Consider the following 15,607-nt stretch of genomic DNA (forward strand, 5'->3'; position numbering starts at 1 on the left):
TCAAATCCCAATCCATCCAAATGTAATAGTTGCTGATACCCTGGAGGGGTTGCTCAAGCTGTTGAATAACTACTGCGACAAACACATTTTTCAAAAAGGTCAGAATAAGAGCTGTTCAGAGTGGTGTGAGTGTCTCATTGGAGCCTGAATAAGACTGCAGGGGCGACTGTGCTTCAAAGGGGACTTCTTCAAATGCCATATCAGCTCCTTAACAATTACTGTTTACAGGCCAAACGAATGCTTCACTAATAGCAACATAATGATTCATAACGCAACAATGGTAATACTGAGGTAATTCATGTAAATTGATGCTCCAAATATAATATCAGTCAATTGTACTTTATAGTGGGGAGCACACAATAAGTCATGCAGCTTAAGTTCTCCCTCCAACACTCATGAACACTCCTGACCTCTTGTAGTGGAGCTCATAGATGTTGCGGTAATAGTAGTCTTTGAGTTAGATGCAATGTCAAAAGCTCATTTGCAGTGTTGCAAAAAAAAGAAAGTCAAACATTATAACAAAACCCTCAGACTATCTTAGCTTACCAGTCAGGATGTTTCTGTCTTATAATGTGTACGTGCTCTAACGGCGGGATACACGTCTTCTGTCAACAGAGAAGGATCTGTCAACAATCGTAATTCTCCTCAGAAATCATTAAAGTCTGACAGTTTCCCTGTTTTGCTCTATGTGCTTCAGCGAGGGGCATGCCTTCACAGCTTCTATGATTTACTGTACACTTGGTAGATTACCTCTACTTTAAGATGAAAACAGGAAAACCCACAGTACTTTTCCTTTCATGACAATCACAAAACAAACGTAAAACTAAATCTTGATAGGTTCTTTTGCTTTCCATGATTTTGTTAAATGTTGAACAGATGGTCAGCATGTAACACAAACAAGATGTGTCTTTGAGTTAGTCCAGGCCCAAAATAATTTCTCGGTATTTCAGAAAAGTCAGGCTTAGAAATACTTCAGAAGCCCAACTCCTAGCCAAACTTATTATTTAATATTCAGAAATATATTTGAAATTTAACAGATTCCCTTATGAGAATTGTATTGGAGACCTCAAAGAATCTAAATATTAATTCATATCGTATTTCAAACCTAACCCCTGCGGCCAAAAGCTAAAGCAAGTGAAGAACTGCCGAAAAGCATGAGCTTCAACTAATGCAGTACTACGGAGTGAGCAATGAGTTGTGTGATCAAAACTCATTACTAGCCCACGCTTCTCGGAAAGCAGACGATGAAGTAATGTCTTTTACATGTCTTCTTTTTGTCTTTTGAGAAAGTAGAACAGTTGAGTTTGCAACTCTTTGACTTTTGAGGATAACTGCTCCAAAGGTACGACCATATTTTGCCACTTTATCTCACTAAGCACATATTGTAGCCTGCAGGTCCTAGGCAGAGAATACATGCTGCTGGTTGATAGTCCACAGTAATCAGACTTAAGGACTGAAATCCTTGGTGTATGAAGATTTTAACAATTCAGGAAAGCTATTGTGATTCAGTTAATTGAGAGTCCCCCCCATTGCTTGAATAGCAGTGTGTCCCAACTCTATTTGAACCCTCCTTCTCCAATCTCTAGGACTAATTTTAAAGATGCCTGTCACTGAGCTCCATGTAGAAGTGACGAGGGAAAACACCCACTGGAGACTGAAGGGGAAGGAAAAGGGGCAGAGATATAAAAGTCGCTCCTCAGAGACCCTGTGTTTCCTGCTGCAGCATCTCTTTTCATGCACAACTGACTGCCAAAGTTACCTTTTTTTGTCATCGACACCTTTGACATTCATACAACAGAATCAATGATATAGTGTGTGACATTATAAATCAGTGATGAATAGCGCTGCTTGGACGCGTGTCATGTCAGATGTGGTATTAAAAGAGAGGCCGGAGATTGACAGCTTCAGTAAAGCAAAAGGAGTGACACTGGGGGCAGGCTTGCCAGCATTCTAGAGATTTCCTCTGATGTAATCAGAAATATATTCAGAAACATGGAACGGCCGTGCAGCAACAATGATAAAAACCATAGCAGTTTTTAGACTGACAAAAATAGGAATGAGTACAAAAAGATTGCATTACAATTTAAGCTCTTTGTGAGGAATAATCATTTAACATGTTTCTGCATGTGTGGCCATGTGTCTTTGTCTTCTTGCCTGTGTTTGTCAGTGTGAATAACAGTGTGTGATTCTTACATTCACTGTGTAATATCTTACTTATTGTATTTATACTAATCTATTCATGAATTCAAACGGGATTCTGGTGTAAATGTCAGGTGAATTTCTTACTGATACTAGATTTAGATATATGTGTTAAGTGTTAATAATTTACATACCCAGGAAAGACACCACAAATTAAAATTTCAAAGATTTAAACTGCAAGAACCTAAAGCATCCGAAAATGTGAGTGCTCTAAGACTATACTGTAGTTTTATGCATGCACGATTGATTTAGGCTAACTGACGAGCCAAGATGTTCTTAAATAATCGTGTACAAATTGTTAACCAGTACAGCTGCTAATTAAAATGATTCAGTAGCTATTATGAAGGCGGGAACAGTGTCAACTCACAATATGTGCCAGACATGATTGGTGCTGGTCGAGCACATTTGTGTGGGAAATTCTCGCTTGGGATTTTATTATGGGAATAACATAAAGAAACATGATACATGTGTCACACAGAAGATCCATATCAGAGTGAATCCATAGGGATCACATGTGGATCTGCGCCAGAGAAGTAGACACATAAACCATGCTGTAAGATTGATTGTGACTGAATAGTACCATAGGACATGCTTTTTACACATTAATATTTCAGACAGTGTACCAGTGGGAGCACTTATTATGAAATTTAAGACACATCACATGTTATTAGCTGTGTTAATAGAAATTATTGTTTTTCTTTGTCATCAAAAAACCTGTGTCCAGGCTCTTCGGTAACAATTTCGCTCTGATAGTGATTCCCTGGGGAAAACAGAATCCAAATGTCCTCGGATATAGTGCAAGTCCATTAAGCTATGGCACCAAGTACACCAGTTAGCTGCTGCCTGAAGGGACTCCGAGTAACTGAAAAAACACCCTCTACAATTTCGCTGTTGTTCGGCAAAGAAAAACAAGAAAAAAGAAAAAAGAAATGAATAGAGATAAGACCCCTTTGAGCTGCAATCAGGAATTTACAACAGTTTTTTATTCCCTGTATTTTGTTACTGGCTGGTATGGTACACTATGGTAAAGAAAATGCATCTGCTACTGAGTCCTTAGGGTTAGGGTTACAAATTAACTGTATCTCAACTACCTACTTACAACATCATCTAAAGATCACTAATTCATCTATATCTGGTTTCTTACAAGGGCACATAACTGCTCATAAACTGTACAGCAGAGGTCTTCAACAGGGGGTCCGCAAAATTTTTGGTTGATTAAACAATATACTTTTTTTTTTTTTTTCCCCAAACATGAATCTGTCCATTATTTTAATAGTTCAGTATTGTATGCAAGATAACAGGTATGTTTATGCATGGCAGTGGCACTAATAGGCCATCACACATTTTTCATTTCCACATTTATGTTTAAAATGAAAACATCAATTTGAAGCTTGTATGCATGATTATCATGCAAATGACAGACAATATTGATATTGGCATTGGTATCAGCTGACAAGGTATGTTTATAAATGGCAGTGGCACGGCCACCCTGCTCACTGTACCTTGCACATGTTTAAAATAAATAATATATGAACCTGTGTATTATTTGAATAGCTTAGTATTGAATGCACAATAAAGAGGTATGTTTATACATGGCACTAGGCCCAGTTTAATATAAAACACAATTTCATACAATATAGATAGTCGGGGGTCCCTGCTCCATCTCTCTATCAGTTTGGGGGTCCTTGGCCTGATAAACGTTGAAGACCCCTGCTGTACAGTGTTGTTTTTACACTTTGATTTTTGTACAGATTTGTACTTTCTTGAATATTTTAATTTTAGGCTACTTTTTACTTCACTACATTCATTTGATAATTACTTTGTAGATTGAGACAAACAAATATACAAGCTCCCTCGGTAGATAAAGTGTATAATATAGTTAAATTCGCTCCCACTTTACTGGCTTCAACAAAACAGTGCTGTACACATTAATTATAATCCATAATGCACATTATTCTGAAATGGGCCATTCTGATTAAGGAGTGCTTTTTACTTTGAGGCTACTACTTTTGCACCAAACGAGTCTTGTGACCAGCGCCACATGTGACTAACAACATGTAGCGGTCTCCTGTACGAAAGCCCTGTGTTTGTTTAGCCTATCCACCACCCCTGCCCCTTAACCTCTGTAGACTATCCTGCTCTGTACAATGCTAGTTGCACTGAGTGGCTAATAATGACGCAGGTGGGTTTACATTGGAGTTAGTTGGAAGCCTGGTACATCAGTATCAGACGCCGACGGGTACTGACCAAGCGTTTGTAATTGACAAGTTGGAAGTATGACTGGTTTCAGATTGGAGAAAAACTGTCAGTTCTTCTGACATCCATTCATCGACAATTTAGTTTCTTTCAATTCACAACACAACATCACAAGAAGTCTGCCTTTCTTGAGAATCCTCTCTGCAGCAGTAGAACTCATAATGAGTGATATATTTCCTTAAAAGTGAGAACTTTAATTTTGTTACTTTTTGGACTCAGTGAATGTTAGTGAATGTTAACATGAACTTCAATATTGTGTTGTTGTTGCTTGCTCTTGCCCTGCTGTTATAAGGATTTTCTTTTCTCCAGAAAATGATGCAATGGTAGACTGTCTTTGGTCATCACAAAGACGGATGTTACGCTTAAGCGATTTAGTATTAGTGATGTAAACTACTCATGAACGACTGCAATTCACAGCCACAACTTTGGCATCGCTCCCTGTCCAAGACATGGTGATATCCATCCACTGACAGTGTACTCTGACTCCTAAAGTGTACTCTGTGTCTACATATCGGATTGTAAAGAATTATTTTTAAAAGTTTATTTCCATTTGTTGACCTTTATCCACAAATATTTCCAAATAACTGTTGAATACTTCCCAAAAATAATTTTACTTTTATTACGTTTTGAAAAACCGGGCACAGAGCTTAACTATTACTGACTCAAGTGTGTGCCATTGAAGAAATAGTCCCAGTGTACATCGGGAATTTATCACAAAATTGAACAACACAAAACAGTATCAAGGAATCAAGTCAAATAATTACAAACATATGTACAGAATCACAAAGAAAATCACTAAAAGCACTGATACAGGAACAAGTCATACATGGTCAATTCAAGCATTGGTGATTTAGCTACCAAGGTGGAACTTCCAAGACACACACCCAAGTCAGTGGCTCGAACCATTTGGGTTTTAAATGTTGTTAAATGTCTTTTTTTAAATGTTATAAAGTTAAAGTGTTTATTTTTATTTAAGGAAGCATTCTACATTGTTTGTGAATCTTTGGAAAGCGCAAATCACCATTACATTTAGGGACCCAGCACCTGGATAGGAGAGATGTTTTACACACAGATTTTCACATATATTCCATCATTTAAAATGAACCATAAACTATTAATAATAAATATTTATATTTCAACAGAATTTGTCATCATTTTTACTGGATTACTAATTTGCCAATTAGCAAACATTATAAACTTTGGTCCAGAGTCCCACCCTGTTTAGAGTTTCGTTTTGGCATTCTTGACATAATTCTCTTAACATTTCATTCAATTTCTGTGTGCACACAACCCTTCAGTCTCATGCTGATCTCATGATGCTAAATAAAATTAACTGGCTCATGCCTTCAATTTACAAAGACAATGGGACTCATCACCATAACAACACAGTTACAAACAACTCTGCAGTTTAAGAAAAGAGGATCTTTCAAATTTAAGAACAAATTTAGGAATATATTGGTGATTGAGGCCCAATGTCTTTATTGTTGAATTGAAATGAAATGCAGGACTTGTCACCCAAAACAACACAAAGATATATTGCTGTATCCGTTATTTGAGTTTTGGCCAAGTTCACCTCATTCTTACTCGGCCCCTGGGAGCCGCTTTAGGGGTTGCACACATCCACATGATTATATCTAGAAGCTGCAAAGTCAACATACAGTGCAGATCATTAGTTTGGCCTGGAACAACTCAGAGTCACTTCCAGTAAACACCATTACTCAAACTGCAAACCAGTCCTGGGAATAAGAGAGTCTGCAGACCAATGTCAAATCATTTATGGGTGTATCTGTATACACACAGTAAACACTGATGTTCATGTGGCACTTTCCAGTGTCTCATAACTTCATTTATTGGACATCTTTTGTAACTTTTTGTTAAACATACATTTCATGAGAAGTCAAGTAGAGGAGCAGTATAGCATGCATCACGTTCCCATTGCAGGCATATAATCACAGTTAATGTTTTAATAAAAATTATGTACAGCAAATAATAACAATAATACGATTTTTAAATTCATAAATTTGCAAAAATGTGGATATTGGCATAGCCACATTATACAGCAAGTAAATTGTCTCTTGTCTTTGATACACATTCCAATCAGTGATAGGTTTTAAGATTAAGAGCTCACGAATCAGTTTTAACACTGCAATGAACACTGACTTGATATCTATAAGATTTGCAGTAAATTTCCATCATCAAAATGTAAAGTACATACACACAATAAATAGCAGTTTGCAACTTGTATGTGTGTGGTATACACAGATGGCTCCTTATGTGACAAATACAATGATTTTACATGTTTATTTTCTCCATGAAACAGGTCATTGTTACAGACATTTTTTGTTTTACATTCAGTGATTTGGAGAACGGGACTCCACAAACAATTCACATATAGAGCCAACATGCCTTTCAATAAGACACTGCCAGTTTTTCTCAGCTCCATAACTTGAAAAAGCAGAACGCAGTTTCCGCCTGTGGTGAGTTTTCCTTAACAGGATGAGGTATTTGCCAGAAGAGATTCTTTTATTTGTCGCTCTTCCCTCAGTCCCTCAGTCTGACAAGTGAGGCTGCAGTTTAGCAGTGCAAGATCTTAATGAATGCCTTCCTGAACTCGACATTAAAGGTGGTGTATATGATGGGATTTACGGCACTATTCACGTAGCCCAGCCAAGTGAAAGCATTATACAGCTCAGCGGGAACCTTGCATTTTGTGCAGTGGGTGTTCAAGATATGTGTAATGAAAAACGGCAGCCAGCATATGATGAATACTCCTGAGGAGATACAAGAACAAAGGGGAATATTAAAAAGAGAGACGCAGAAAAGTGAAGAAAAAGCAGGCTCTTATTTCGGACACCAATTTGGGTAGTCGGACTTAAATATAAGAAGTTTTAGAACAATTTATTTTTGTTGCATCACTGCCCTTCTTGTTTTCAAGCTCCGTTTTAGGTCTTACTAAACAAAATTGAGATGGAAATAAAAACACAGAAGCAGCCTAGATCGAAGAGGGCTTGGGGCTTATGCAAATTAAAACATGTTTTCTATTGTACGTGTACATTACAGGATTAGTTTGTGGTAAATTAGAAGAGAAACAAATATTTAGTCTTGATGAGTTTGAATAGCGTCCAGCACTGTTTTTAAAACATATTAGTTATTTGGTTATGGAAATGCATAATTTCACACGGTGTGAGTTCCACTTTGCATATTCACGTAAAACAGCATTTCATTTAACTTTTATGTCACTTATTGTAAATTATTCATATGAAAGTAAATGCATAAAAAAAATGAAGTTACAAGTAAACCAACTTACCAAGGACAATGGCTAACATCTGGGTGGCCTTCTTCTCCTTCTGCTGGGAAATCTTTCTCTTGCTCATGGTTTTCACAGAGGTCTGAGTCTTGCCATTAGGTAAGGTCTGCGTCTGGAAGGCTTTGGCAACAATGGGTGTTGGATCCCCGAGGGCCTCCTTGGTAGGATCTCCATTCTTTTCTGCTTCCTGGCCTTCCTCGGGAGGTGTGGGAGGTGTGGAGGTGGGGCTAGCATTGGCCTTGTTGGGCATCAGTTGCTGGTGGCTTGTGGCCGGAGTGTCTCCAAGAGCACACTGTGGTTGCTGCTTCTGTTTCTGTTTCTGGCTGCAGCCACTGTTGTTCAGCTCATCCAGCTCCAGATCTTCCCCCTCATTAACTACATCTTTGATGAATATCTATGCAACATCAGGAGGAGCAGAAAAAACAACGATTCAGATGGTAATGTTTTATCCAGGCAATGGGTGGCATTTAAAATAACAAATGATCACACTTTTAGTCTTTAGCTTAGGTTTGCTGTGTTCACACAAACAGAAAGGTGCCTTTTCAAGCATGTTCTTGTGAGAAATGGAAGAAAGGCGACACCTTGATAAATCTTTTACTGTTTCCAACAATTAAACTTCTTAAAAAAAAAAATGCAGTACACAAAATGACAAAAAAGAGCACACACCACTTTCTTCTTGTTGACAGGAAAACTCCCATTAGATTTAACAATCATGGTGCACAACCTCACATCCTCTGGATGAGTGCACTTATCCTAAAAAGAAAACAGCTGTGTCAGGCAAGGAGAGGTTACAAAGTCAAAGCACAACTGACAAAAGGGCTGTCTAAGCACAGGTCCCACAGCACTACCGAGTCAAGTGAGGCTATATCGAGCTCTGGTAGAGAAAGGTGGTTTAGCAACAATCTGATCTGCAGCTTCAACTGCAGCTGCAAGTCCATCTACTTGAGCGTGTAAGCAATTGTCTGAGGTTGACAGTATAAGTGTTTTATTTATATTGTGTTATTTTTCTCAGTCAATATGCTGCCATACAACCACTTCATAAATTAAATTGTATAATAATGTGTAAGCCATATTCCCTGCAAACTCCCATGTCCGTTTTACTTCCTGACCTCATTCTATAACACCCACACACACGCACACACACACACACACACCACATAGTGAAACCATGCATGCAGTGCACTGGATGAAAATTATTACTTGACTTCCTGTGCAGAGAGAATTGAGCTGCACTATGTCAGTAAAATCAATAATCAGAAATGCAAAAGTTATTTGAGGGCCATCATGATTCAAGTTCAAGAGTACCTCATTTACATACAGGGGGAAAGAAAAACACTTAAAATGCCTTAGGTGTAACGAAGGCCCTTTAGAACGTGCTTAACCACTGCTAAGCTATACCACACCCTCTTCAGCGATGGGTATAGAAGCTGCAAGGCCCCTTGGGCTCTGCCTGTGCTTATAGAACTAGGGTAGTGTAACCTTTGTTCTAACTCACAAAGACTGCAAGGCATTTTTTTGGATAGGTCCTTAGATGACGCTTGCAGAGAGGAGCACTCAAGAGTTTCAAAGGAACCCTTCACCAAGGCTTCAAGCAGCAATAGCAGTTCCCACTGCGTGGAGGAGGCAAGCAATACCGTGCTTTGCCTCCTGACCCCCTGCAGGAATCGTTTCACACGAGGGTGGCCAAAGACAGGTCTCTCGCCCACAGTGCAAAGAGGAGAGACTAGACCCCACACAGAACAGGGGATCTAGCCTCCTTTTCTCCCACCAGTGCTGGAACCCTCACCACTTTGCCTTGTAACAGGCAATGGTGCATCCCGCTCTAACCACCTGGATGGTGTGCACAACCTGAGCAGACGGATCAGTCCTCTTCAGCCTGTTCCTCTCAGGAGCCAAGCCTAGAGAGGATGGCCCAGAATGGGCAGCGTGCATATTGCCCCCACCTCCTGATCCCCCCAGAACTGGGGGATGGTCCAGGGCTGGGCCACCATCATCGGAGTCACTTCTGCGTACCATTCAGCGACTTGGAGCTATCAGAAAGACCACTCCTCCAAGGCAGTTCCCTCCTCAACCCGTCAGGGAGGGGGGAATGGTAACCAAGTCGCTTGTGCTTCCTTGCATCCAAACGAAGGCTGGCAAATCACCTCTGCAGGCGCAGAAGATCGAGAGATTAGATCTAGGATGCGAAAATCCAAGACAGGCCTGAAATCTCCTGTCTTCTTGGGAACCAGGAAGTACGCTGAGTAAACCTTTTCTGTTTGTCGTGAATGGGGACGACGGACACTGCCTGTTTCTATAACAGGTCTTGGATCTCTGCTGAGAGGTAATCCATCTCCTCGTGGTAGAATAGATTCACCCTATTGACCACAACAGGGTGGAAAAGGCTGAGGTCTGCATCATCAGCCGATGGCGGGCAAATATGTTATAGAAAGGTAAATTGTTCAATCAAAACATTTTTCACATTATCAACAGCATGAAATTAAATCGTAACATTAATTATTTATTAATTAAGTCATTAATTACCAACATCAAACGGAATGAGGAAGGAGGCACAAAACCTCACCACTGCGTTGTTTGGGGGCGCCTGGGAAACACGTCCCACACTATCGAGATGCTCCCTAGACAGTCATTTCTCTGCTCCAAGCAGACCCGTTGCCCACTTTGTGCTAAACTGAATCGTTCACCTCGGATGTGGGCAATGCTGGGAGAAGTGGAGTGGGTGCCCTATCCCGCCAACGCTTTGTCATTCTAATCGTTGTGTTGTTATGCAAGGCCTCAGCTTCCCTAAGAGTGAATGAGCTGCAGGTGACGGCTGAACTGTGATTTCTCTTTAAAGCGCTGAGTGACAGATGAAATTGATCCAAAGAGTCCATCTGTAACAACTGGGGCTCCCAGGAGATCATCTCTGTCCTTTCAAAGGAATGATTTGATTCCCAACCACAAATGGCGGGAGCTCACAGGGGCTAGAAACATCAGTCGGCCCGCAGTGGTCATCACTTAAGTCCAAGCTGGGAGATGTTGGACCTCCATGGGAAACTGAAGTATTGTATGCCGAAAAGATGTTGTCTTTATCATCTGCAGACGGAGACGTGTCATATCATTGATGACGGGAGGCAGCAGCGAAACGTTGGCAGCTGGAACGGGGCCTTCGACAGCGTCATTCTCGTCAGCTCGCTCTTATTGCAGCAAAGCATCAGATCTAAGCTTTAGATGTAAACAGCTGCTGGTGTCAAATCCTGGGCAGTGCTCGGCATGCTGGGAAGGCTGGTGATTGCTGAACACCACTCTTTGCGTGATCCATGCCGAGGCACTTAAAGCAGGCCCTGTGAAGACGGGCACTGATGAGATTCTTGAAGCAGCAACTCCATCTGTGGAGGTAGGCAGTCAGTGTGCAAATCAGGCAGCAACCTCCAGTTCTGATAAAACTGAAGCCAATGCTGAAGTATCTTAAACTTGCATTCTCTCTACTGGCCAGCAGGGGGCAACTGCTCTGGTTACAAAAAGAAGTTTGATTGTATGGAAGTTCTTGACAAAATGGCCCTTCCTCTCACTTTATTTATTACCTCAGTAAAGATTGTAAACATGAGTTCATGGTCTTAATCCCTAATTTCCAGTATTCTTCAATAGAGCATGATGTTCATTCAGTAAATTATGCTTAGAGTATGCTTTAGGGTGGGCTACCTTATAATTGACAGGTCCCTACCACTACAAGAGCCGTATACGGGGTCTCTATATCACAACTCCCCAGTCAAAATATGGTCACTTTCAATCACTTGTTGCAAAAAGCCAAGATGGCGACGGCCGTAAGCCAAGATGGCACAACCAAAACGCCAAACTCTGGGCTTCATAACGACAGTACACAAACCAGTGAATGACGTTACGAGGACTACGCCCACTTCGTATATACAGTTTATGGTATATTTGTGGGTGGGTAAACGCATGCTCATGATTGGAAGAGAGCATTACCCATAAAGTCCAGTAGAGGTCGGAGCCTGTGTGAGTTAGAACTGAGCCTTGCCCTTTTAATGTTGCTCACTGTTTTTCCGAAGACAAATACCCTTCTTGTCTGGGTTTCCCCTTTATGGTATGTTGTTACGTAATCCAATGACCATCCATAAAACCATCAAGTATAATTGGGTTGAGAAGATTATTGATTGCAGTTTCATAAATAAACAAATTACTCACTTTTTTTATCTCTCTAAAATGCCCAGACAGTATAGAAAAATGAAGACTCTAGTATAATAAAAGGTGTAAATGAATCTGTTTCATTTTTTAATCGTAATAGCTTTATGACTGCAGCTATATTGCAAGCTCACCTTCAGCGAAGTGGCCCCATCCGGCTGGGCAGCCTGAGAGACGCGCTGCTTCGGTTTGGTGTTGACACGTTTCCTGCGCTTTCTCAGTACCACATAAATTTGCACATACACCAGCAGAGTGATGATGAAGGGAACATAGAAGGACACTATGGAGGAGTATACCACGAAGGCCGGATTGGCGATCGCACAGAGAGACTCATCACGTGTAGCTGTGGAGATAAGCAAAGGGTGAATAAAGGCCCTCCCCAAAACCCCAATTTTCTTTTCCTTTTTGTTTTTTGCACTGGAAAACTTTGACAATCAAATGGGGAACTTTGTTTGGCCTGAACTTGCAGCTAAGAACCAAGGGTTGCTCTTTGATTTCAATCTCTTGAAAACTCGCTTATTCCCTTACAACAATAAAATCCCTTAATCCAACCTACCTCACTCAAAACTGCCTTAAAGCTGATTGAGGAGGCTACCACTGGGCTTCTATCTGGTGCCAAATGTACAGATGATATCGCCCCAATTTTAAACTGGCTGCACTGGTTAATTTTAGATGTTGCTGATTTACTTTTAAAGCCGGCCAAATTTGCCCTGAGCTACATCACTGGCTATTTAACTCCCTTCACATCAGAACTCACAAACACACAAACACCTACACACCTACACACACCCACACCCACACACACACACACACACACACACACACACACACACACACACACACACACACAGGTGACAGAGTTTGGACAGAGCTGTTCATTCCTGAACTCAATAGAGAGGCAAAGTCCTTCCCCTTCTGGTGTCCCCCATTTCGGAAAAAATATGTATGGTAGTCAACATACACATACGGTGTTAGTAGATTAAATGTTAACGATAATAATATATAATAATTTTGCAATTGAAGAATTTAGTATGATTTTAGTGTTGTGTGAAATGGCTCAACTATAACTCTCTTCTTTCACAATGTATGTGACCAACACCAGCATGTCCATTACCTTGGTTTGCTAGATAGGTAACTTAGCTATGTTCCATGCACATACTGTATATCACAGTGTCTTACCTGATGTGTTTTACCCAGTGACTCTTTTTATCAGCCAGGAAGCAAAAGAACGAGCAAGACAAGTTGTTCATGTACATTCCAGTATGTAATGCACAGGCTTTGTAGCTTTATTTAGAGATGTCAACTACGCAACTTTTTGGTATGTAGTGTTTCTAATGAGGTATTTTCAGTCTTATACTTTATTAGTTTTATTAGAAAATGCGACTTTCCTGACGTGCTAAATTGTATTTCAAATTGACAAACATATGTGTAATTCATGGCACAATTCAAACGGGATGAAAAAAAAACGTTGACTACCAGACATATTTATTTCCGAAATAAGGTGGTGTTCCACCAGAAAGTGGCAGGGCTTCAATTCTCTTTGCAAAAATGGACCCAGTAAACTTCAGTCCCTAAAGGGCAACTCCAGATTAAGCAACAATTGTTGCCACACAAGCTAGCAACAGTTGTCATGGATACTGTAGATGTCACAGTAATTGCGTAGTTCATGTTCACAACTTGCTATCTTCACACTTCAGGATGGCTGTGGCTCAGGAGACAGAGCAGGTTGTCCATTAAAGGGGAAGCCCAATTTTACAAATTAAATTCTGTTTCCTTGTCAGTAGGACTCCGATTCAGCCTTTGAGAACAATATAATATCTTCTAAGTCTGAAAGATAACCCTTCAAAATAACTCTGTTATTTGTATGTAATCTTAAGAACAGGAAACCTGTGTAACACACGGGGGGGTAGGCATCATGGGAAATGTAGGATCCAGTGCTTTTCAGTGATTGATTCCCCCAACTTGGAAGTTGCATGCTAATTGGCTCAAATATCCCTTTAATTTTGAATCACTTTCCAAATGTACACTCTCACACATGCATGCAGCCAAGCACACAAACCTGTGACTGTGTGTGCGTGGGTGAATAGAAGGCACATTGAACAGTGCTTTGGGTAAAAGCACTACAGAGGATGCAGTCTGTTTACACAAGTAGAAAGTCATTGTAATCAATTAAAGTGTTTGAAATGATCGATCGTGACCTCTGACAAATGTGCTCACCCGCCACAGTTTTACATGCTTTTAATAAAAAATAAAAAAAATGTTAAATATAAGTTGATAAAGCATATCAACAAATTGCTTCAGTTTTAACGGTTCCTGCTGGTCATGGTTCTCTGCTTTCAGATTTCTCAAAGCTCACAGTGGTAAACTGTCCCTCCTCAACTTAAAAACGGGTGTGGGGCTCACAAATCCAAACATCTGAGTTCCGGCAGAATCAACGTCACATCAATGCACTCAAAGGGATGAGTGAAGCTTCAAAGAGACAGGAATCGAGCCACAGGAGCTGGTCAGCAACAAGTCTTAGAAGCCCTTAATCTGCTTTAACTGTAATCCTACGTTAAAGCCCATGTTTTGTGTAATAAGCAACCTAAAGGGATATCGTTCGCTTGTTACATGAGGTAATTATTTGCTGGCATGGGTAGCTTATATTCACTTTTGTAAAACAATGCTGCATTGTAGAATGTGCAATGCAAACATGGTCAAGAATTTAAAAGATACATCAGGTATCTTTACAATGTGTCTATATTGTACATGCTGTACTATACTGTGCAGTGGATGCATCCATGAATAATACAGTATGGCACCGCTGTTGCTCCTCCAATTTAAGTCACACACCATAAAAAAAAACATTTATCGTATGAATCGTGCCCTTTCTTACCTGTGTTATTTAGGCCAAACAATAGGGGGCATGATATGGCGAAAGATAGTACCCACACCACAGAGATCATTACTGTGACCCTTCTCCTGGAGCTGTAGCGAGTATTGTACAGCATTGGCATTGCAACTGCTGTGTAACTGTAAGGGGTGAAGAAAAAATAGCCACTTCATTTGAATGTACGAAAATAACATCAAAAAACACCTTTCTACAAGACAACAGGGAAACTATGAAAAAAATCTTTCTCGTAAAATTTGCATGGTTTCAATTTATTCATGTTAGATTTTATTGAATGTATTCCCTTCCTCTTACTAGTTCTCTTTCTTCATCAATGGATTTCAGCTCAAAAGGGGACCGAGAACATGAAGCCTACAAGTGGTAAAACCAAGAGATCTTGCCTGTCATCTTTGATCAGGATGTGTTTGATGTTGGTTAGGCGCTTTGGAAACAGCTTTGTGCTGTGAACTGCAGTTTACATGAAGAGGAGGAACTGTAACGTAGAGTTTTTCTCCCAGGAAAGACCTTATGATTTAAGCTTGCTGCATTGGTTGACCTTATGAGTGAGCTTGCTGTAATCACCAGGGCATTTTTATACCCCGTGTCATGCATCGATTTCTGTGCAATTTGGTTTAAAAGACAAGATTGTTTTGTTTGGGTTTCTTTATGGAAACACACAAGAGAAATAAGAATAAATCTAAGGAAATTGTATTATGTTTGTTGTCAAGGATTGTGCAACGAACTGTACCAAGGTCTTGGGTAAAAGAAGCCTTGGGTATGGAAAAACCTGACCA

At 40.2% G+C, this 15,607-nt stretch overlaps 1 protein-coding gene across 3 annotated transcripts in view; it reads right to left on the reverse strand.

Annotated features, from left to right (window-relative positions):
* Positions 1–3,906: 3,906 nt before the first annotated feature.
* The window catches only part of drd2a (dopamine receptor D2a), a 40,754-nt gene continuing 29,053 nt past the window's right edge, over positions 3,907–15,607 (reverse strand). For all 3 annotated transcript variants that reach the window (XM_031860773.1, XM_031860772.1, XM_031860774.1), the window contains 5 exons: positions 14,820–14,956; positions 12,079–12,287; positions 8,429–8,515; positions 7,763–8,156; positions 3,907–7,226 (listed from right to left, as the gene is read on the reverse strand). In XM_031860773.1, coding sequence (XP_031716633.1) covers positions 7,030–7,226; positions 7,763–8,156; positions 8,429–8,515; positions 12,079–12,287; positions 14,820–14,956 — 1,024 coding nt within the window. In that variant the 3' untranslated portion in view covers positions 3,907–7,029. The remainder of the gene's footprint in view (positions 7,227–7,762; positions 8,157–8,428; positions 8,516–12,078; positions 12,288–14,819; positions 14,957–15,607) is intronic.

Source organism: Anarrhichthys ocellatus, unplaced genomic scaffold, assembly GCF_004355925.1.
Source record: "Anarrhichthys ocellatus isolate YVR2014 unplaced genomic scaffold, GSC_Weel_1.0 scaffold24, whole genome shotgun sequence".
NCBI lineage: Eukaryota > Metazoa > Chordata > Actinopteri > Perciformes > Anarhichadidae > Anarrhichthys > Anarrhichthys ocellatus.